At 47.6% G+C, this 22,140-nt stretch overlaps 1 protein-coding gene across 5 annotated transcripts in view; it reads right to left on the minus strand.

The window, feature by feature from the left end:
* Window positions 1-22,140, minus strand: part of BDP1 (BDP1 general transcription factor IIIB subunit) — a 2,223,165-nt gene that overhangs the window by 1,006,728 nt on the left and 1,194,297 nt on the right. For all 5 annotated transcript variants that reach the window (XM_069627521.1, XM_069627519.1, XM_069627520.1 and 2 more), the window contains 2 exons: window positions 18,970-19,177; window positions 6,974-7,107 (listed from right to left, as the gene is read on the minus strand). In XM_069627521.1, coding sequence (XP_069483622.1) covers window positions 6,974-7,107; window positions 18,970-19,177 — 342 coding nt within the window. The remainder of the gene's footprint in view (window positions 1-6,973; window positions 7,108-18,969; window positions 19,178-22,140) is intronic.

The following is a 22,140-nucleotide window of genomic DNA, read 5'->3' on the forward strand; positions in this document are numbered from 1 at the left end:
CTCCTCCTCCTTCCCTTTCCTTGTACCTGTTCTTTCCGTGATCCACGCACACCTCCCCCGTGTGCACTCTTCCTTCCTGGTCTTCCTGGCGTTTCCTTGATCCCGGACGACGAAGCTGAACGAATCCTGGAATCCGACGACGGCCAAGCGGGCTTATACAAGACCCGGACAGCATGGAAGAAAACCCCGGCGAAGGATCCCGCAAGGCAACTTAAACAGGTGAGAAAACACGAAACCTGTGACAGTAGGGGAAGGCGTTGATCGAGGTTAAGGGTAGTGGAAAGCTTGGAAAATTGGATCATGGACGAGTGTGAAGATACCTCCAAGGGGTGGAATATGGACTCCCTGTAGATCCTAATGGTCCAGGAAACTAATTTCAAAGGAGCGGAGGAGAAAGTTGAAAATCAAAGTGGTGGATAAGACTTTGTGTGCGTCTGCAAACTAAGAAGGCGTTTATTACCAATATATTTCACTTGAGGATGAACAAAAACCAAGATTTTGAGAGCCTTACACAATAGGTTGTTGATGAAGAGATGTTATAGAGAAAATGCATACACGAAAGGCACACAGCTATGCATCTAATGCAGGGAGGAATGAATTTACAGCAATGGTGATGGGAAAGTGTAAAGGCTGGGCTGAAGGCTTTGTGATACATGGGAGGGATTTCAATCAGTTAATAAATTGGGGTCGAGACAGAATGACGATAGGCAGATTGAGGCTCTCTGATGAGAAGGGAAAATCCACTGTTTTTAGCCTTTTGTTGCATAGGTATGGATAGGCAGACAAATCGAGACTGGTTAGGGGATCACAGAGGGTGTATACCGTTTACTCTCAAGCGCATCAGAGCTACTCACTCGATTAGCACCTGCAATACTGCCATCCTGTCAGCTATCGATACCATCGCCCCACTCAACCGCGTAGAGCCAAACCAAATACACACATTAACTCTTGGTTTACACCCGGTCTCCAAGTTAAGCAGGCCAAGAAATGCACATGTGAAACCTGAGCTGGCGCAAATCCTCATCAGATGCCAACAAATCTTACTTCCTCAACTTCCCCAAGGAATACAAGCAAGCTATCCTCGCAGCTAAAGCAATTGCCTGGTCTAAGAGGATCTCTATAGCCAAATCCCAATCACATGAATTATTCTCCATCGTACGTGAGCTTGAAACCCCCATCACACACTGAATGCCAACTACAACAAAGACTACAACTGATGCCAAAATATCCAAGATGCTCTCATGAACAAATAAAAATAAAGAAGGAAACCTCTATCCTCACTAAGACACACAAGTCTGGACTAAATCTTTCCCTGTCCCCCTCCCCCTCCTCCGCATCCCCACCACTGAGACCACCTTCAGCTTCCTTCCCGTCACTGAATCTGAAATTTCCATCTCATTGCTGGTCTGAAACCCTCACATTGCCAAGGTGATGCTTGCTCAGCTCCTCTGATTAAAGACTATGCAGAAGCCCTCATTCTTATCACAGCATTTGTCAATTACTCATTCCTTATCAGTTCTATCCCTCCGAAATTTAAGTAAGTCTGGATCTCCCCACTCATCACGAAAGTCTCCCTTGATCCTACTATTCCCGCCAACTACAGGCCCATCACCAACGTCCCTTTCCTACATAAAAGTCTGGATTGCGCTGCCCACATTGGGAGACAAGCCTACCTGGGACAGCACAACATGCTCAGCCCACGCCAGTCAGGCTTCAAACCAGGCCACGGCACAGAATCAGCCGTCCTTGACCTTAAAAACCAACTGGACGATATCCGTGCCTGCCAGCAACCAAGCCCTCCTCCTACTGCTAGATCTGTCAGCAGCATTTGATCTGGTCAACCAGCAAACACTCTGCCAACACCTCACAACAGCAGCCAAATTTTCGCCTATGGCCACCAAATGGATTGACTCATTCCTTGCAGAAACACCACCCTGTGTCTACATGGGCAGCGTAGCTGCTCACCCAACTGAAGTTCCCTGCAGGGTCCCACAAGGCTCATGTGTCTCCCCAACATTATACAATATCAATAGAAAACCACAAAGGAGTGTGGGAGGCCCTCTACTGAGAATGAACATGGGTCAAATCCCCTTTAAGGTCAAGGACAGCTGATAAGTTGCTGCCCCCCCCACCCTTCTCTCAAGCTGTACCTTTTGTCATTCACATAGCACTAAATTGCTTAACATAGAAACATGTTCTAAACAATAATTATTACCACATTTAAATTGGTACTTATTTTATTGACCTCATTAGGATGAAAGGCGACGTTCCCGAAATGTGAACATGTAACCTGCAGATCACAGCCAGATTTCGGAAGTGAGCTTTTAACCCACTGAGCTATTTTACCAGCATCTTAAGTCTTCACTCTTATGTCAGATACTTTCCAGTGTCTTTCTGTGCCTTTCAGAGCTCCTGCACCCAAACAAGAAATCGGGAAGACCCATCAAGCCGAAACCGGATAGATCTGAATTGTCACCAGACTGCTGCAGTGATCCGGCTGCAAAGTGAGCCGTCAACAAGAAGAGATGCTGGTACAAATGAACACCAGAGACTGGGGTGCTTCAAGACGGGAGAGATAAAGCTGCACAGAGAATCTGATTCTATATGCGGCAGACAAGAGGACCGCATGGCACTGCAGAGAAACGCCGGCAAGCCCACACAACAATCGAGGTGCTCCCTAGACCACCAGCGATCGAAAGGGAGCAATAACCACCATCCCTCAAAGAAGTAAACCTGGGAAGACCTGGAACAGGGTCCAGGAACACACATGAACACTTGTCTTCCCAGGCTACAATCAAAATTATGCAGCAAGCCTGCACAGAATATCCAGGCAGGGTTTAGCCTGTTACATATGTCCTGGGTGGGGATTTAAAAAAAAAAAAAAAAAAAAAAAAAAAAAAAGAGAAATCCAATCAATCATGAAAAAAAGAAGAGGGGGATATAAGCAGGGTCAATCGGTTACTTGTCGGAGGTCATAAGTGGATAACAACCATGAGACCAGCAGGAAGGAGGAAGGAGCAGAGGACTGAGGCAATTTGTGAGCAGGCGAGTCATTGGCTAGTGTGGAAGTTGAACCGAAGTTTGCGTGTATGTATAGCAAGTGTGTTTAGAGAGACTGGTACAAGGAGCTATTGTGAGCAGATGGTAGTGAGTGAAAGCAGGGTATTTGAGTAGTTTGGAGAGAAGAGCTACAGTGGGGAGGTGGGAGAAGAAGTGTGTAGGAATGAGTAGTTGTAATGTGGAGGAGTGAGAATGGAGCAGAGGTAGAATTGTGGAGGGGGGATAGTAGAAGGAAAAAACATCAAATGGTGGCGGCAAGACCTAGCGGAGGGAGAACATTGAAGAGAGAGAAGATTGTCAGGGGAGTAAGGTAAAGAGGAAAGCGTAGAAAAGGGAGAGGCGAGGGGACCCGGAACATGAACATCAACACTTGTCTTCCCGGGCCGCCATCTCCACTATATGGCTAACCCGCACTTAAATAGTTGGTCGACCTTATCCCGGTACTTATGAATTTAACTTCACACACGCGTCCCGGGTGGGTCAGACAGGGCCAAATTGGCCAGGAAAGAGATCCAATCCTGGCAAAAAGAGAGGGATACAAGTAGGAAGCAGAAAGTATAAGTTGCTCGTCCAAGGTGGAGAATGACCAAGAGACCAACAGGAGGAACAAGCAGTGTACTTTGGAGATTTCTGGCGCAGGAGAGGTATTGGCTAGAGTGTGGAAGTGGTACTGTGGTGTGAGTGTAGCAAGTGTGTTTAGAGAGGCTAATATAAGGAGTGGTGGTGAAGCAGATGGTATGGAGGAGGGTGTTTGAGTAGTTCATAGGGAGGAATTGTAGTGAGGAGCAGGGAGCAGCAGGGCGGAGGAGGGAGCAGCAGGGCAGAGGAGGGAGCACTTCCTAGTCTTGTGATGGGCCTGTACTTAAGCTAGGTCCTCCTCCGGATCAAGTGTGGGCACTATTGATGATAAAGATTCTTTTTGTTCTCTGGATGTATTCTTCCCACCATTATTGTCAATTCCTTAACTTGTTACTGCTGCACAATATGGCTTGTGTTTTGGGCTTTAAAACATGTCTCGAATAAGTTCTCTGCTTATTACTTTATGCCTTCAACAAAAGCATGGCTGGGGCCAGTAAACAGCAGCTTTGTCGAATCCAGGGAATTCATCTCTTCTCACCACCAGGGAGCCACCCCCTTTGAGAATAGGGAGGGGAGTCAGCTGGGCAAAACATTCCCTAGGGGACAGGGGAAGCAGGATTCCACTACAGGTGACCAAACCAGCCCCTTTGGGGACAAGGAATACCCAAGTACGTGTTTTATTCCACCTCTCTTTTCTTCAGAGTTCGAAGTACTCGCTGGTTACATGGGTTTTGAACAGGGCAGCAACGTACAGGGCCCGTTAAGAGTGGAAATCTTGGTTTCTGACCCAAACGTATTGCTGCCCTTTTGTGAGAGAGACCCTCCCTCGCAGGAAGATCAAGAAGGAGGAACCACGCTGACCTCGTGGGCGGAGAGTCGAATAAGCACCCGAAACGCTGCTGCGTGGTGGAAGACAGAGCCCAGATAGCTCGGTACCACAATCGCAGAAGGAAACAAAATCAAGTTTCTGTTCCGTCCCGCCAGAGCAACATCCGAACCCTGTCAGTTCCAAACGGAAGAAATTGCTGAGAGAAGCACAACCGCGCAGACCCCAAGCCAGATCGGAGATGAAGAGCCGTACTGGACAGAGACACTGAAGCCCCAGATGAGCCTTGCTGCTGGAAGAAAAGTAAGCAACCTCGTAAGAAGAGCGGGTTGAGGGGGGGGTGCAGTCACCAGAGTTCATGCAGGGCTGCGAGTTCAAATACCCGACAAGGAGACGAAGAAACCGATACAAGGAAGGCTAAGAAAGCCACTAGCCCACGCAGGGCTTGGAGTCCAAATACCATGCAAGCAGTTAGAGAAACAGATATACACAGGAAGTCTGAGCCGGTCTATAGTCCATGTCAGACAGAATCCAAAGACCCCAGAAGGGGTTGAGAAAAACACTTTATTGAATGAAGAGCTGACGAGACCAGGCAAAGTCAGAGAAATTCACAGACCACAAAGGGATAAGAAAGCACACAACTCATGTAGGAGGGTGCAAGGGAATAATGCCAAGAAGCAAGATCTTGCCAAAGGAGGCAAGACCGTCATCAAGTATTGTGAATAACTAACAACACGGTTCAGGAGGACAGATAAATAACACCAAGGGACTACATCCCGAGACGGGAAAGGTGTTGAACTGTTTGAACTTACAAAAGAGACCTTTTTGACATGAGGAAAACCATATATTTCCTTCTTTTGTTTTGATCTACAAAGATTGGCCCAGGGCAAGGAAAGACACTGAGAACTCGATTCTATGTGATATTTCCACATTTTAAAGGGCAAACACAAAACACTGTTTTTCTGTGGCCTTTAAATTGCTGAAATAAATTGCCCCCGCCCTCAGAAGCCAATCACCGCCCCACCCCCTCCCTCTCTGCCGGTTTTCTATTAAATCAGTGGGGGGGCGGGGGGGTTAAACCCCCCCAAATCCCCATGTCTCACCATAACACCCTTGACTCTGCCAAATGCACACTCACTCCCAAAACAGATACATATACAGAAACACGGACAAAGTATTTAACACTTACCTGACTCAACACTCCTTTTCTCTCTTGCCCGCGCCCTTCTGCCGTGCACAAGTGTGCGCAGGGGCTGTGGCTTGACGGTTAATTTAGGGGGACCACTCTGTGCGGTCACAGAGCGGTCTTTCTGAATCTATCCTTTTTTTCGATGTAAATAAAACTATTTTTTTACTTATACTGAGAACTTTATTGGCAGTGGTCAGAAACCAGCCACCAGAAGTCAAAGTATAGTGGGAGTGAAACTTCCTTAGACCAACTTATATAGTTTGGTCTTAGTGGTTTGTTTAAGACTGCTCCACATCGTCCTCCGACATCTTATTCAGATTGTTATGGATTGAATTCCAAAACTCTGAGTAACGCTCTTCTGCATACTTGTTGAGCACGCAATATGCCTGAATTATGCACGTTCCCTCATTCATGTTGCAGGTAATGAGTACGCCATGCATGACACCCTCTTGCTGCCTAGCTATATTCATTCTTTTGGCAGGTGCCCCAGTCCCTTTTTCTTCCCCTAAGCACCACTCAAGGATTGGATGTTTAGTGCAGAAAGTCTGGCATTTTTCAAGTATATACTGGATCCTGCTCTTAAGGAAGAAGGGTATGCAGCGTTATACACTGCTCCAGCAGTGAAGTCTGGAAGGAATGAGGGCGTGGACTATAACCACTTTGTGAGGGAAGTATAATTAGTGGAGAATTTTCTTGAGGGTGCAGTAGAATCATGAGCTGATTATACTATTAACTTGTGGGATAAGTGAAAGGACAGAAGGAGAATGCCAATGCTTTTTTCTAGTGTGTGTAGTTGAAGGGGCAGGTCCAAGAGAAGGGGGCCAACTGGAAAGGGGCCGGAGATAGGCTTAGGAATGATGGCTGTTTATGAGGTCATCTGTTCTTTCACTGTTGAGTTTGAGTGTGTTCTCTTGCATCCAATAATGAAGAGAAGGCCGGCACATGTAGAGGATCTTGGCTGGGGAGCCCCGGTAGCAGTCCAACTTGAATGAAATCTGGGTATCAAGTGTGGGAGCAAAAGGCGAGGCCAAAAAGTGAATGCTAGAGGACAGATGTAAATGTTAATGAGGATAATGGAAAAAACATTGAGGATAGCTGTAGATGAGGGGTTGAAATTTAGGATGGGGAAAAGAGTAGAGCGACGATCTGGGATCTGTCTGAGAACAAAAAATCGATGCATGCAAATGCTCTTTCAATTCCCAAGGAGTGGTGTATGGGGGAGAAGGGTGTGGCCAAGGAGAATATCAAAGGCTGCTGATAGATCATGGGGAATAGTTTTGGTCTTTTCTTCTTTGTAGACTTATAAATAGTTTTCTTACCTGCTTTGTGTATCCCCAAAACATCCAGGAACAATTGAAGGAAGCAAGTTATCTGCATGTTTTGCTGGATGGCCACAACTCTCTGAAAACTCTCTCTGCGATGAACCATGTAAAGATGAGTCACTCTCATTGCACTAGGGGGGGGAAGGGAAGCACAATTATTCATAAATTACACCACCATAAAATATGAAACCATGATGGATTAACAACACATAATAGAGATTTTAGAAAAGAAGCTGTGCCACATCATTCCTGGACTACAGCTTCTCATAGTGTAATAGTAAGGAACTGGCACACTGCATTGTATCATGATTGATCAGTGGCTTTTCTATTAAAACCGTAGTTTGCCAGTCTGGAAACAAGGGTGCTGTGGAAACAAGGGTGGCTATACAGTTTCTTTTTCACTGTCTGCTATTCATTGGGCCTCATTCCGGGTTTGGAGCTAACCATGGAGTAATTAGCTCCATGGTTGCCTCCGAAACCGTCCCAAATCCGGCATGGTGAATGGAGTAATTACCGGTCCATTCCAGGGTTGGAGGGACCGGTAATTCCCCATTCACCTTTTGCCCTTCCCCATTCCCATTTCTGCCCCATAAGGCTCAATGGGAATGGGGAAGGAGGTAATTACGGTACCGTAATTACCTCCAAAGTACCTTTGAGGGTCCCGTACTTAACTCCTGCTAAAAGCAGGAGATAAGGAAGGACCCGCAAAGGGACCTCGGAATACGGAGGTAAGGGATTACCAGCATCGGCACCCTTACCGGTGCCGGTAATTCCTTACCTCCAACCTCGGAATGACCCCCATTGTCTTCCTGGGGCCCTTTCAGAAGTGACTGCTGGTAAAATATGAAGGCAGGCAGTCTCCGTTTCTCCTGTATACCAACTTCAATTTGTTTGCCTTTTCTATACATCAGGGACCCCTATTAAGGCATATTCTTCTTCTAGTAGTTTAGATTGTTCATTGACCTCTTTTTCGTTTTCCCGAGTCATACTTTCTCGCACTCTAGTCTCTTATAGAATGTTTCTATCAGTCTGATGCTCCCCTTTTCTGCAGATCAGCGATTTATCCATTTGTTTTTGTGTCTACAGTTTTCTGTCCATCTTACTTGCTTCCTGTTCAGATGGATTTCTAGAATCAGACCGTGGGGCCTTGGGGGAGATTTCAGGAGGCCACCCTATTTATGAAAAACATGGAAGACATTGAGAGTTTAGCCAAAACTCAATCAAAGTAATGTGCTTGAACAGTCAAGGCTTAGTCCCAGGACAAGTGTGAGAATGGACTAGGAATACATCAATAATTAAAGTTAGTCAGTAGGCATATAAAAACACAATTATGTATTAGGCCTTTAAGAAAACGCTAAGTATATAAAAATCACAGGTCAGTAATGCAATCAAAAACCATATATAACACAAACACGTTCACCCTTGAAATAGATCTTCATATTAATTTTGTACCAGTGTTCAACAGGTGAGTAATCAGATGCAGGAAAATAGAATAGGTAGATGTATGGGCCCTTGTGTCCAAATGTCACAAAGTAAAAACTATAGTTTCTTCAGGGACAGAACTGATGCAGTGGGCTGCAGTGGTGCTTTGAAAGTTCTTTAATGTAAGTTAAGTATTTACTTCAAATTAGCTAAGCACCCCAATCTATTCTAATCCCAAAATAAGTCCTAGGAAGGAACAAGTTACTTACCTGTAACTGTTGTTCTCCAGCATGGGTCTGGCATGGATTCACATGCTCATGAATATTCCCCGTCATCAGGCTGGGAATCCTCAGTAAAGAAAAATCAGTATCTGTTTCGTTTCTGATCTGTCTTTCGTAGTAGTAACCAATCACTGATCTCTGCGTCATACTGACCACAGCCAATGACTGCCATCTCCCTAAGCCCCGCCTCTGGCAGCCATCTTCAGATTTGGTAGCACGTGAAGTGGCAGTATGACCAAGTGAAGAGCCGCAGAGGGGTAGGCGGGACGGTTCGCATGTGAATCCATGCCAGACCCATGCTGGAGAACAACAGTTACAGGTAAGTAACTTGTTCCTTCTCCAGCATGGGGTCTGGCATGGATTCAAATGCTCATGAATAAAAGAATACATAGCAGTACACACATGCACAACCACGGGAGGTGGCAACAGGCTTAACATTAAGCAACACCACAACTCAACATTAAGCATCTCTTACCTTCTCACCAGGCTCACCTTAGGCGAACAGGTTGCGCAGCACTGCTTGGCTGACTCTGGACTCGTCCCTGGAATCCCGGTCGACGCAGTAGAATTTCGTGAAGATGTGCATCGACCTCCACGTAGCAGCCCTGCAGATGTCCAGCAGGGGCACACCAGATAGGAACGCCGTGGTAGCTGCGATCGCTCTGGTAGAATGGGCTCTCGCACGGCCAGGCAGCGGTCGGTTTGCCAACCGATGACCGTACATGATACAGCCGGAGAGCCATCTGGAAATGGAAGCCTTTGAGAGAGCCTTCCCCTGATTGACAGGTCCAAAGTTCACAAAAAGTTGTGACGTCTTCCGAAAACTCTTCGTGCGGTCCACGTAGAACTTCAGCGCTCTAGCCACATCCAGCGAGTGCAAAGTCCTTTCAGCCGGCGACGAAGCCGACTGGAAGAAAACAGGCAACACCAAGGTTTCGTTGAGGTGGAAGTCCGACGGCACCTTGGGCATGAAGGAAGGGTGCGTCCTGAGCACTACCCTTGTGTCGTGAAAAGTCAAGTACGGGGGCTTGCAGGAAAGGGCCTGGATCTCTCCCACCCGTCGTGCGGAGGTGATGGCCACAAGAAACAATGTTTTCCACGACAAGAACTTCAACAGAGCTGAGTGCAGAGGCTCGAACGGAGGTCCCATGAGCTTGGTCAGCACCATGTTGAGCTCCCACGCCGGGGCCGGAGCCTTCACTTGCAGGAACGATCTGAACAGTCCCTTCATGAATTCTTTCACCAGACGATGAGACCACAAAGACGTCCGTCCCGTGGTTCTGGTGTATCGGGAGATCGCAGCAAGATGAATCTTGATGGAAGCGTGCGCCAGTAAAGCCTTGGCCAGCGTCAGTAGGTACGGCAGTACTTGAGGAGCCTTAATCCGTAGAGGGTTAATCTTCTGTGCGTGGCACCAGACAGAGCACCTCTTCCATTTGTGTCCGTAGCATTTAAGAGTTGAGGACGCCCTGGCCTTTGCAAGAACCTCTCTGCAGTTGGCCGGTATGTCGTAACCTCCAAACTCTAATGCTGCAGGAGCCAGGCCTGCAAGTTCAGCGACTTCGGGTCCTGATGGAGGATGGCGCCTCCTTCCCTGGAGAGAAGATCCGCGTCCACTGGCAGCTTGATTGACGGGGACGCTGACAAGTCCAGAAGGTCCGGGAACCATATCTGCCTCGGCCACGCAGGTGCGACGAGGATCATCCTGCACCGTGACCTCTTGAGCTGGTTGATGAGCCGGATCAGCAACAGCAATGGAGGGAACGCGTATAGGAACAGGCCCTCCCATGGGAACGAGAAAGCATCGCCCATGCTCCTCGGTTGGGGAAACCTGCTGGCGAACCTCCGGCACTTGGAGTTCGTCGCCGTCGCAAACAGATCGATCTGGGGTGTGCCCCACCGTCGGAAGAGGCGGTCCACTAGATCCTGTCGTAGTTCCCACTCGTGGCACGAGCGCAGCTCTCTGCTGAGCGAGTCGGCGATGGTGTTTTTTATTCCTGCCAGATGAAACGGCACCAGAAACATCCCTTGGGCGACGGCCCAATGCCACAGACCCTGCGCCTCCTTGGACAGGGCTGGGGGATCTGGTACCGCCCTGCTTCCTGATGTAGAACATGGTGGTGGTGTTGTCGGTGAAGATTCTCACCACCTTGCCCTTGAGGGACGGAAGAAAGGACCTGAGGGCCCAAAACACTGCACAGAGTTCCAGGACGTTGATATGGGGGGACTTCTCCGTCGGCAGCCAAAGGCCTCTCGCGTGCAGATTTTCGGTGTGCGCCCCCCACCCTTCCAGGGAGGCATCCGTGGTCACTGTCTTCTGGTGGCCCGGGGTCTGGAAGTCCATGCCCGCCGTCAGATGCGCGCGGGTGCCCCACCACCGGATCGCTCGTCGGAAGCTCTCGTCGAGTATGATCCTGTCTTCGAAGCTGCCCGTCGTCTGGATCTAGCGAGCGTCCAGGAACTCCTGTAACGGGCGCATCCGAAGCCTGCACAGGCGGATGAGATAAATACAAGAAGACATCATTCCGAGGAGGGATTTGATGGACCTCACCCTGGCCGCGTCCGCAACCAGCATCCGCTGCACCTTGCCCAAGATGGCCCTCGTCCTTTCCTCCGACGGAGAGGCCAGAAGCGCCACTGTGTCGAGTTTCGCTCCCAGAAACAGTGCGTCTTGCGCAGGCACCAGGTGGGACTTGGCGTAGTTTATGGAGAATCCCAGGTCTGTGGGTAGTTGGACGGTCCTCGCCGTGTGCTCCGCGGTGAGCTCCCTTGTCTTTGCTCGGATGAGCCAGTCGTCCAGGTAGGGGTAGACGTGGATCCCCTCCAGGCGCAGCCACGCCGCCACCGGTGCGAGCACTTGGTGAACACCCTGGGTGCCGACCTCAATTCGAAGGGAAGGGCTCTGAACTGGTAGTGACGCCCTGGGACCACGAATCTGAGAAACTTTCGGTGTCCCTTTAGGATGGGGATATGGAAGTAAGCATCCTCCAAATCCAACGACGACAGGAAATCGCCCTCCTCCAGCTGACCCAGGACGTGCTGGAGGGTGACCATCCGGAACTTCTGTGCCTTGATGAATTTGTTCAGTCGTCGTAGGTCCAGGATGGGACGCCATCCTCCTGTCTTCTTCTTCACGAGGAAGTATCTTGAGTAAACTCCGGAGCCCCGAAGCCTCTTTGGGACGAGCTCGATGGTGCCTTTCTTGAGCATCGCCTTTACCTCCAAGAGAAGTTGAGGGACGTGATGTTCCTTCCTGGCCACGGGGGGGGGGGGAGGCGTGGGCACTTCTTTAGAAACTCAAGCCCGTGACCCTGGGCCAGGGCGTCCAGCACCCAACGGCCGGTGGAGATGGACTCCCACACGCTGACGAAGTTCGCCAGCCGGCCTCCCACCGGGATGCTTCGTTGGGGGCCCGACCCCACGGCCGGTTCAGTCCTGCTTCGACGAGGCTTTGCCGCCTTGTCCTCCCTGGCGACGACGGCGGGGTCCGCCCGACTTGCCTCGTCCCCTGTAGGCTTCCTGTGACGACGAACGGGCCGCTTGACGGTAGGTGGAATATCCGCCGCCGGAACCTTTGGAGGCACCCTGCTTGCCTCCGGCGCTCCGAAAGGGCGGCCGTCGTTGCTGGAGAACACCAAGAGCCGGGCCGTCTCCGTGTTCGTCTTGATGGCTTGTAGGGAATCGTCCACTGTTTTCCCAAACCGGTTGCTCCCGTCGAATGGCATGTCCAAAACTCTGGTCTGCACGTCCTGCCGGAAGTCCGTTGCCTTGAGCCATCCACGCCGTCTAAGGCACACGCCGTTGCCCAACTGGCGAAATCCAGTGTCAGCGATGTCTGTCGCTATCGTAATGGCGTGGTCTGACGCCACTTCTCCTTCCTGCAAGATCTCTAGGGCCTCCGCCCTCTTGTCGTCCGGTAGGAAGTCCAGCAGGGGGGGCGATCTTGTACCACAACTCCCTGTCGTAGCGGGCTACGATAGCCAAGGCGTTGGCAGCCTTAATCGTCGTTGCTGCCGATGAGATGACTCTGCGTCCCATGGTGTCCAATTTCTTTCCCTCGCCGTCCGGGGGGGGGGGGGGGGGAGGTTGACGTAGAGACCGAAGCCCCCCCGCTTTCTTCCTGGCCACCGCGGAGACGACCGAGTCTGGGGTCGGCTGTGCCCGAAGGCACAAGGGGGCCGCGTCCGGGACCCGGTACTTCTTCTCGTACCGATCCCTTCTCGCAGGCGTTGTGGATGGGTTCTTGAGGAGGGCGAGACCCTCATCCCAGATATCGTCCAGTAGAGGTACAGCGAGGACCGTCTTCCTCTTGGTCTCGCGCCGTTGATAAAGGAAACCTTCCTTCTTCTCTTCCGGGCAGAGCTGGAAAAGCTTGGATGCCCTGGTGATCATGGCATGAAACGATCCAATCTCGTGGGGCGGGGAAGCCCGGGGAGGAGGTGACGACGGAAGATCCTCGTCGTAAACCTCGTCATCTGTACCCGTCGCGGCCGTGTCCGTCCCCGTATCATCCCCACGGGTCGTGGACGGGGAGGAGGGCTGAGCAGGGCGCGATGGTTGAAAAGGAGGTGGAGGATGAATCCTTCTTCTCTTAGGAGGAGGGCTCCCAGAAGGGCCTGGCTCCGGGTCCCCCGTCGGGAGCAGTTCCTACGTTGGTGGTAACGGCAATCTTGTCCTTATCTCCGAGCATAAGGACTATATAGCCAACAAAATGGGCGCCAAGTTGTCTTGCGGCACTGGTTGAGGGGATTCCGACAGGCGGTCAGGAGCCTCGTCGGCACCCTCGACGTTCTCGTCGTCTCCTACGTCGGGGTCCCTCCTGACGGGCTGGTCTGGCCAATGCCGTGGCTTAAGACTTCGATCAGCTCCTCTTCAGAGGTTGAGGCCACTAGTACTCTATGGGAGTGGGGATACGGAAGCACCGGCACTGTTAACGGTGCCAGTGCTTCCGTGACAGCTTTGCCTACCGTGACCGCTATGCCCGGCAGGGTCAGACCCATTGGGCACAGCGGCTCCAGCAGGCAAAACCGTAGTTTGCCAGTCTGGAAAAAAGCGTGCTGTGAGTTTACCGGCACCCTTATTTTCGGACCGGCAAACTTGGCATGATGCCCAATGTCTCTCAGGACTGACAGCCTTAGGAAGTAGTGTGCATCTCCATAAGAATGAGCAAAACAGGCAAGGGAAGTAAACCAGAAGGCTTTACTAACCTCCAAAAGTGAAGATTGGTTATAAAGTAAGCAAAAAGTCTAGGGGCCCCATAGGAATCACATGGAGGGAATGGATTGTGCAAAAAATAAATCTTTCCTAACATTTCCTTGTCCCTACCTCATTTGGGCAACAGTCAACGGCTTCTTGTTTTTTCATTTTTGTGCACATTGCACCCACCAAGTTCAATGTTGTTTCAAAAAAATCTACCAGTTTAAATGCATCTTCTAGACAGTAAGAAGAGATCAATGTTCTCTTGTGACAATGTCCCAGATCACTAACTGGCATGATCTGCTGCTACACCCATCTGTTCCTTGAGATCTGCCAATCGAGTAGCTTTAGAAACTTTGAAGAGGAAAGTAGGAACAAACTCTTGATGTAAAGGCAGTCTTTCTTTCACAGGTAGCCACCTTCTCCCAGAGAAAGCACTAGCCGCCAAAATTAAACCTAGCAACAATCACTGAAGCTACAATGCAAGCCCTGCACTTGCTGCTTTCCATCTGCCAACTAGAACTGCTCTATTGCCAAATCAGCTGTTTGGATGCATTGCAGACCTGTGTGTGAGGAGGGGCTCCTCCTCATGAGAAGGATCCCCTCACCTCTTCTTCAGGAACCACAAACTCCCTATGGCCAGAGATCCAAAACGCCTTCACTAACGCATCCTCACCAGTTCACCCTCACCCATCATTTGGGTGTGGAGAGTGTCCTTGCTAGTAATCACGCAGGCCAAGATGGGTCGCTCAGCTTTGCAGTCTCCATGTGCTTTTTAAAATCTTAGAAACCACACATTGTATTTTAACGCATTTGGCAACTTAACCCATTTCATCCCTTCAGTTTTACTCCTCAACACTTACCCCGGATCCAGGTTGCCAGGTCTCTCCCCATCATGTGTGCACTACTTAACCGCTCATCAGTTTAACTTTGCACTGAGCCCCAGTCTCCCCCTTGGTTTTTCAATAGCTACTTAAAGATCCTCACTACAATCCTGGAAACCTCGACTGGTCTGTTCCACTTCAATGCATAGAACGTCCAGATCCACCTGGGTCCACAAAACATCTCATCTGGCCACGATAGAATCCCAAGTGTCAAGCAACAAGGGACTCACCTGGTACTTTAAGGCCACCCTAGACGATTCTTTGCTTAAATAATGATGAAGTGAATACAGACTAAGTTAAGACATTCTAGCAGCTCTAAACTAAAAGTCTCTACCACAATTTCAAAACATTTTTGATTACATTTCTCAAGTGTATCCACACTTCTGGGTACCTCTGCCAGGTGGATGAAGCCAGTTGAAGACTTCAAGGACCAACGCTTAACAAAAACATATCCAGCCCTTCTTATCCATTCACAAACTTCTACCTGCTATTTATCAACACTTGTTAGTCCCAGTACAGATTTGAGCTGTAGCCCTGCACTAGTGAAAGTCACGTCCATTACAGTAAATGCCATACAATATTCATAAGAGAATAGCCAAAACTGATAACCATAGTGCACTTGTTCTGTGTGTGTACAAGGAAAGTGTGCACTGCTGCACACCACACTGTATGTGGGTGGCAAAGAAAGTGTATGCGTGTTAGGAGGGATTTTCAGAGCCATTATTGGTATAGGACTAACATAATTAGTGGACCTGCATGGTTTCCAACAGCAAGTCTCAACTTTCTCTAGTAATTTGACTGAGCAGCAAGTTTTAGAATAAGGAGGGCAGGAGACTGGTGTAAAGTACAGATCATAACACAATGGCTGTCAGGCAACTGATTGTCCAAACTGGCAAGTAACAAACACATACTTCTTTATTATAACTAACATTTGCATTAAAACCAGAAAACTATCAGATAAGTAAATACAATTTGACATACACACACAACACAAGTGTCCAATTGGGGTACAGGCCACACTTTAGATCCAACAGTTATTCAGAATATAATAGGTTACAGAGGATAAATGGGGGAAAGTGCATCACAAGCCTTATTTTATAAGTCACACCGACACTAAGCAAACCTATCTTAAGATGTTCAACCAATACTATGAACAATTCTCCATCAATAATCTCAGTTAAGTAACCAGTTTTGGATACTAAAAGGCAGTCAAAAAGTTATGAAAAGTTCTGCCATAGGTTTTAATGTAAAATATAATAGACAATGGGGGTTATAGTGACAAATCATAAGATGGTGCTTAGATGTTTCCTGTGAAGAAAGACGGCAGTCACCAGTCTCAGGTGTCTAGGGAGGCACCAGGTGAGATTCCTATACCCAGTCTCCATCACAAAATAGAAATGTAAAGAGAGGACTTTGCGCCGTATTGGATTCAACAGGTTTGGAGGATGAGGTGTGTGCATGGGCAGGGTGAGAGGCCCAAAGAGTGGTTCTGGGACCGTGATTGAAAGGAGTGGGTGGGAGGAAGGGGTCATTTGAAGGGAACGTAGGAAAAAGGGAGCAGGTAGGAAGAGAGAAGGTGGCACAATAGCAGGAGGGTTAGGCCGCAGGGTTTGCAGGGGTGTCCCCTGCATAGAAGAAGTGAGCTGGGAGAGGAAGGGCCGAGAGGGGTTTCCAGGGGTTGCAGGGCTATGACCTGCACAAGAAAACGGATTGGGTGGAGCAGGGAAGGACCATGATACATGGTTGTAGCGGACAACAGCAGCCATAAAAAAGCAGATTCTATGACCCTAGCCTGGGACCATCTTTCACCAACTCTGCTCTCCCCAGAGCCCACAAAAAAAGCACAATCACATATATCCATTTACCACCCCTGCCAGGAGAAAGTCTGCAACAAAGCCAATGACCAAAAAGACTGGACTTTAACAATATATTGAACCTAATAATGGACAAAAAGCAACCATGCAGTAAAATGTGGGTAAACACACTTATTGTAAAAAGGAAGGTGAAAGATGGTTATCTTGTGCAACTATATTTTAGGGAAGTAGTAGTGTCATACAAAAGACATTAGTGAGGGACGTAGTCTCACTGCATGTTAGGGAGAAGTCTCATAAATGTGCTAATTCCCTTTGCTGGATTTTGAGGACTTGATTTTTTTAACCTGGAGAGAGCGAGGCCCTTTTTCCCTAGTCTCTCATGCATTTTAATGTGATTTTTTAACATAGAACACCCAACGGTGCCATTTTTGTCAAAATGGCGCTGGTCTTTTTTCTCCATTTCTTTGTGGAAAGGTCCTTCTTTAGATTTACTCTGCGCGCCAAACCAGGTTTGTTCACTTTGTCTTTGGCAGGATTCACGAGTGAAGCCCGCCTCTGGCTCCATGGTGTCTGGGGTGGGCAGGAAGTGAGGGAGGTGCCCGAAACTCCCTATTCTTAGTCTCCTAGGAGACCCAAATGCACTCTATAGCGATTAGCCAGCTGACTGTCAGGCGAGGACAGCCACCCTGCTGGGTGACTGACAGCTAGGCTGGAATGAATGGGAGAAAACTGAATAAAAGTCAAGGCTTTTGGCTTGGAAGGCAGAGTTGACCACGGGACGAAAGAACCAAAGAAGAACTTGAAGAGGACTCCTGCTGCAACTCCTGGACCGTTGGTCTGACGAGTGAAGCCCTGCTGCTGTGCTGAAACTCCAAATTCATATCGACAGAGACGCCCCTGCAAAGACGACTTCTCCCCTTGAGTTGGCGGGACCAATAAACTCCAAAGTAAGCCACCTGGACATTCTCTCAGAGCTGGCTGAATTTCCAGAGTTGCTGCTGGAAACCAAAACGCCAGGGAGAGGAACACCAGAACACAAGAGCTCCAGGAAGATCCTCCGGACTCGCAGGAAGCAGGACTGACCGAGCCTGAGCCCCCTCAACAGAGTGAGTACCCCAGAAGCAAGGAAAGTCCACCTCGACAGCCAGGAACCGAGGTGTTGCTATTTGCGGTAGGAGCGAGGAGCTGAAACACTGAACAGACACTTGTTTGAAGATTGCTGGTTGCGAGCGGTGACCATCCCATTGCAGTGCAGGAGTCCCCAGAATTCCTCCCTCTTGTCCCCACGACTGAGGCCCAGGAACAGTGAGATCTGCAGAGCTGTTCAGGAACAGAAGTCATCTGTTGCACTTATTCTTCAATACAAAGGTACTGTAAAAGTCTGAGAAAACTTACCTCTTGCTGTAGAGTTGCTTGCATCTTCTACTACTCACACGTCTAACGGCTTGTGGCCCTACATTGATACTTCAAAGACTTCTAAAACATTGTGCAAATACTTTTCTACTTACCTGAAAAGAATTGCTTCAGCTCATATAGACATCTGCCCATTGACTTTGGCTTAAGCTGTTCCACTGAATGACTTATTAGGGGATCTGAAAGCATTTGCCTGCTTAAGAATATTTGTGGTCTCTTGTATGTTCTAATACCCTTTTCTTTGACTTACCCTTAAGTGATTCACAAATGCCACAGTGATATACTGATGTCCCCAGCAACCTAGCGATTGAAGTCACTGAGGGAGTAGGTTGTGTCTGTGGTCCATCTCAAAGAGGTACTTACTGATTTAGACATATTAAGAGTGTATTTTGTGAAGTATATTTGAGTGTTACTATTATATTGCTCCCTTCTGAAGAAGGCTTACTCCCTGACTGATAAATTAATAATTGTTTAGTCAAGAAACCTTCTGTGTAAGTGTTTATTTGAATACTTGTCATTGTGAATCTCTGTAACTCCCCAACAGTTCACATTGACCCCTCTTAAAAGCCTGGCTGCTCCTTCACGCTACCAACCTGTGTAGTACAGACGTCTACCAAAGGTTGGGTTCCTATTGCCAGGAGGTCAGGGTTGTTGCAGTGCTCCCATGGGGTACTGCATACAATCTTGCCTAACACTGCACTGGTAGCCTTAAGGACCAACCAGTGCCCCAAAATTAAATGAGTTTAGTTAGTGAGTGAGCTCAAAAAGATCTTGCACTCAGTAAGATTAAAAATAAATAGTCAGCAGATATGCTTGTGGTGAAAGAAATTGAAAAGCTGCAAACAAACATCTTTCCTAAAACTGTTTAAGTGAGAAGAATGTCAGTAGATGTAGGACGAAAATGGTTAAAATTGCCACAGATCTTACAGAGAAGAGGTACCTAGAGGTTAGAGTAATTCATGTTAAGGCTGAATCAAACGTACCACTGGAATCGTAGATGCCGGTTTTTCTGCTGAATGCAACGAGAGGGCCACTTCATTTGTGTCCTTAGATGGAGAAGCTTGAGTGGGTTTCTTTTCAACTGATCTGCCAATGTTTGGTCGTGGTCTGAGAAGCCGCCCTCTTATTAATGGTGATGGTCTTAAAACATCTGGCTTGCTTACTTTCTGTGAAGGGAGATTACTGCTGCAGCTAGAAGACCATTAAATAATCAAAAAATGTTAAGCATGCTTGATTTACAATGTGTGAGTCATATTGATATTTGAAAAAGTAGGTTTTCCATGAGAATAAAATACTGGCAGATGCCATTAGTGGGGCACAAAACACACATTTAAGGAGGTAAAGTGGCACAACATAAGGCACAGGCCAAATACAATTCATGGAATTCACCACTAATACTAAGCACCAAAGAATTCTAAACAAAACACAGAACATAATATTTAATTAAACATTATTTGAACAACAAGCAGGTAGCATACTCTAAAATACATGGAATGCTACCAGACTTTTCTTCTGCAGTTACCACCGTTAGGCAAATGTGTTTACTGTGTTGTTGAGTTTGTATAGAATATTTCTGTAGAAACCTTTTAAATGGGACAATATGGAAACATATTAGAAAAGGACATTTCACTAGGCATTGTTTTGTTTAGTTGACATGGGTTCTGTTGCATTTTCTTTTCTTTTATAAAAAGGACAACATAAGAAGGACACTTGGAACAGTTGATGTTCTATAATGTGCTGTTTCCAGACATTTTCTTCCATCACAGTTGACAGGCACTTCATGACAATTTATCAGTCTTGCCTCTCAATCCACTGTGCACTTGTTCAGAGGAGCATGGGATGACTCGAGCAACACATTACTGGTTGACATGCCTTTGGCTAAACGCATAGGTCAATATACATATATGGTTTGGATTTATTAGCATATGATTAGATAAAAAGCATTTACCGAGAAACATACTGCAAAGGCTGCAGGAGAGTGCTTTACAAAAGCAGAGTAATGATGGACCTTGAACCACGCGATTTGAGGTTGATGGAGGAACATTAACCAGGTTGAAAACAAAAGGAGTTTACACAGGCAAATGTCACGAAACATACAGTGCATGTGAGAAAAAGTTGGAAATGAGCGAGAGAATGTGCCTGGATAGGGTGGTTGCCCATTCAAAGTGTAAGAGGGGGGAGTTTGATGGGCAACTTAAATAAGTTAAGTGTTGGTAAGTGTGTTTTTATGTTGGGGTAGAAGTTCAGGGGGTGTTGGAAAAAGGGTGCAGAACCAAGACGGAGCCTGATGGAGAGCATTGAGGTTGAGAAGGACTTACATTTTTCAAATCTCTGTCTATCCCTTCCCGGCAGCCTATACAGCCACCACAATCTCTGAAAACAATGTGGTGTGCTTCAAAAACATCACCTACACACAATACACCTGTCAACACCCAGTTCTTTCAGAACAACATTTTGTTATTCAACTGACGAGCCAGATAGTTCCACAAGGAAGCCTCCTTATGTAACCAAACAATTTGCTCATTCCGTCAACCACGCAAGCAGCGCATCACCAGTCATTCGTATAGTGAGCAACGATTAATAGATTGCAGCATCTTACATATAGAATACACACTTGCAAGCCGGAATCGAGATGCAGCCCAAGCCTCCATAGTCACCCAAATTGGTGTGTTTGCATGATTCTGAGCAACGCAGCCTTCTTAATGGGATCTAGCCCCTACAATACTTAACCAGATCTGGATATCCAAAATCCCCACATTTGAAATCACAAGCTAAGACATAGGGTCTCATTAGAAGTATGCCTGTCTGGAAACAACAGTGCCGGTAAGCTTGCCAGCACTGTTGTTTACGGACCGGCATACTACAGGTCTGCCTGTCGGAGCCGCTGTGCCTGACAGGTCTGACCCTGCGGGCACAGCGGCCACGGCAGGCAGGCAGTCATGGAAGCAGCGGCACCATTAGTAACGTAGAGTCCTCTGGGACTGTAAGGGAATGGGAAGAAATGAAATTACCGGCGCCTGACTTCCTGGCCGTCAGATCTGGAATAGCCCGGTGGCACTGGGAAGTCAGGCACCAGTCATTTTTTATGGGTCCGGCGGCTACCTGCCGGACCCTTAATGAGGCCCGTAATGAGGAATTTGTTTCGTTTTTCTATCCTACCATAAACAATCTTTAAAAATGTTATCTTATTCAGCAATTGTTTTGAGAAAGGTAAGGGCAATGACTGAATAATGTACAACACTTTTGGCAACAAAGCCATCTTTAATGCAATAATCTTGCCCCATATATCAAAAGAGATATTCCTCCACTTAACATCTTTGCTTATAATAGAAATCACTCTCTCCACATTAACCCCTACAATCTTTCTTAAATACCTTACAAAAGTAATCCCCAAGTAAGTGATCCGCTCATCCGACAAATTACAATTCCATCCCTCAAAATCTTTCATAGAACAGTTGTCCACCAATGGGAAAATGTAATATTTCTACCAGTTAATCTTATGGCGAGATAACCCAACCAACTTAGAAGCGGACGGGACACCTGAGGTTGCGTTAGCACAACTACTAAATTATCTGCATACACCAACACCTTAACTTCAACGGGCCCGAGATTCAATCCTTGAAGACGCATATCCTGACGAATAAGCGTCACCAGCAGCCCAAGGGCAATATTGAAAAGAAGAGGTGACAAAAGACAACCCTGTCTCGTGCTTCTAAACAATCTAAAAGCCTCAGAAATAGTAGCATTAGCCCAGATCCTGGCTGAAGCACCATTATGTAGGCAAACAACCATACTCGCAAAAGTATCACCAAAACAGATCCTTCCTCAAAGTAAATCTCAGAAAGTGCCAGTTAACCCTATCACAGGCTTTCTCTGCGTCCCAAAAATAAATAAATCCACGCCGTTTTTGAATTTGTCCTAAAATTATATCCAAATTGTTGACTAATGAATTACAGATTAAGAAGTGTGAATCACCTCTCCAATACAGTTACTCAACCCATTTGCATCCTTCATTCCCCTCTTGCCAGCAAAAAAATTATAGACATTACACAATATTGGAGAAAGCTTGTCTGAAAAAGATTGACAAAACTACACAGGAAGCCAATTTAGGCTAACCATCTTGTCCACCTGCAACTAAGTAATAGCCGTAGTAA

This window comes from Ambystoma mexicanum, chromosome 6p, assembly GCF_040938575.1.
Source record: "Ambystoma mexicanum isolate Mex_15411 chromosome 6p, UKY_AmexF1_1, whole genome shotgun sequence".
NCBI classification, from domain to species: Eukaryota; Metazoa; Chordata; class Amphibia; order Caudata; family Ambystomatidae; genus Ambystoma; species Ambystoma mexicanum.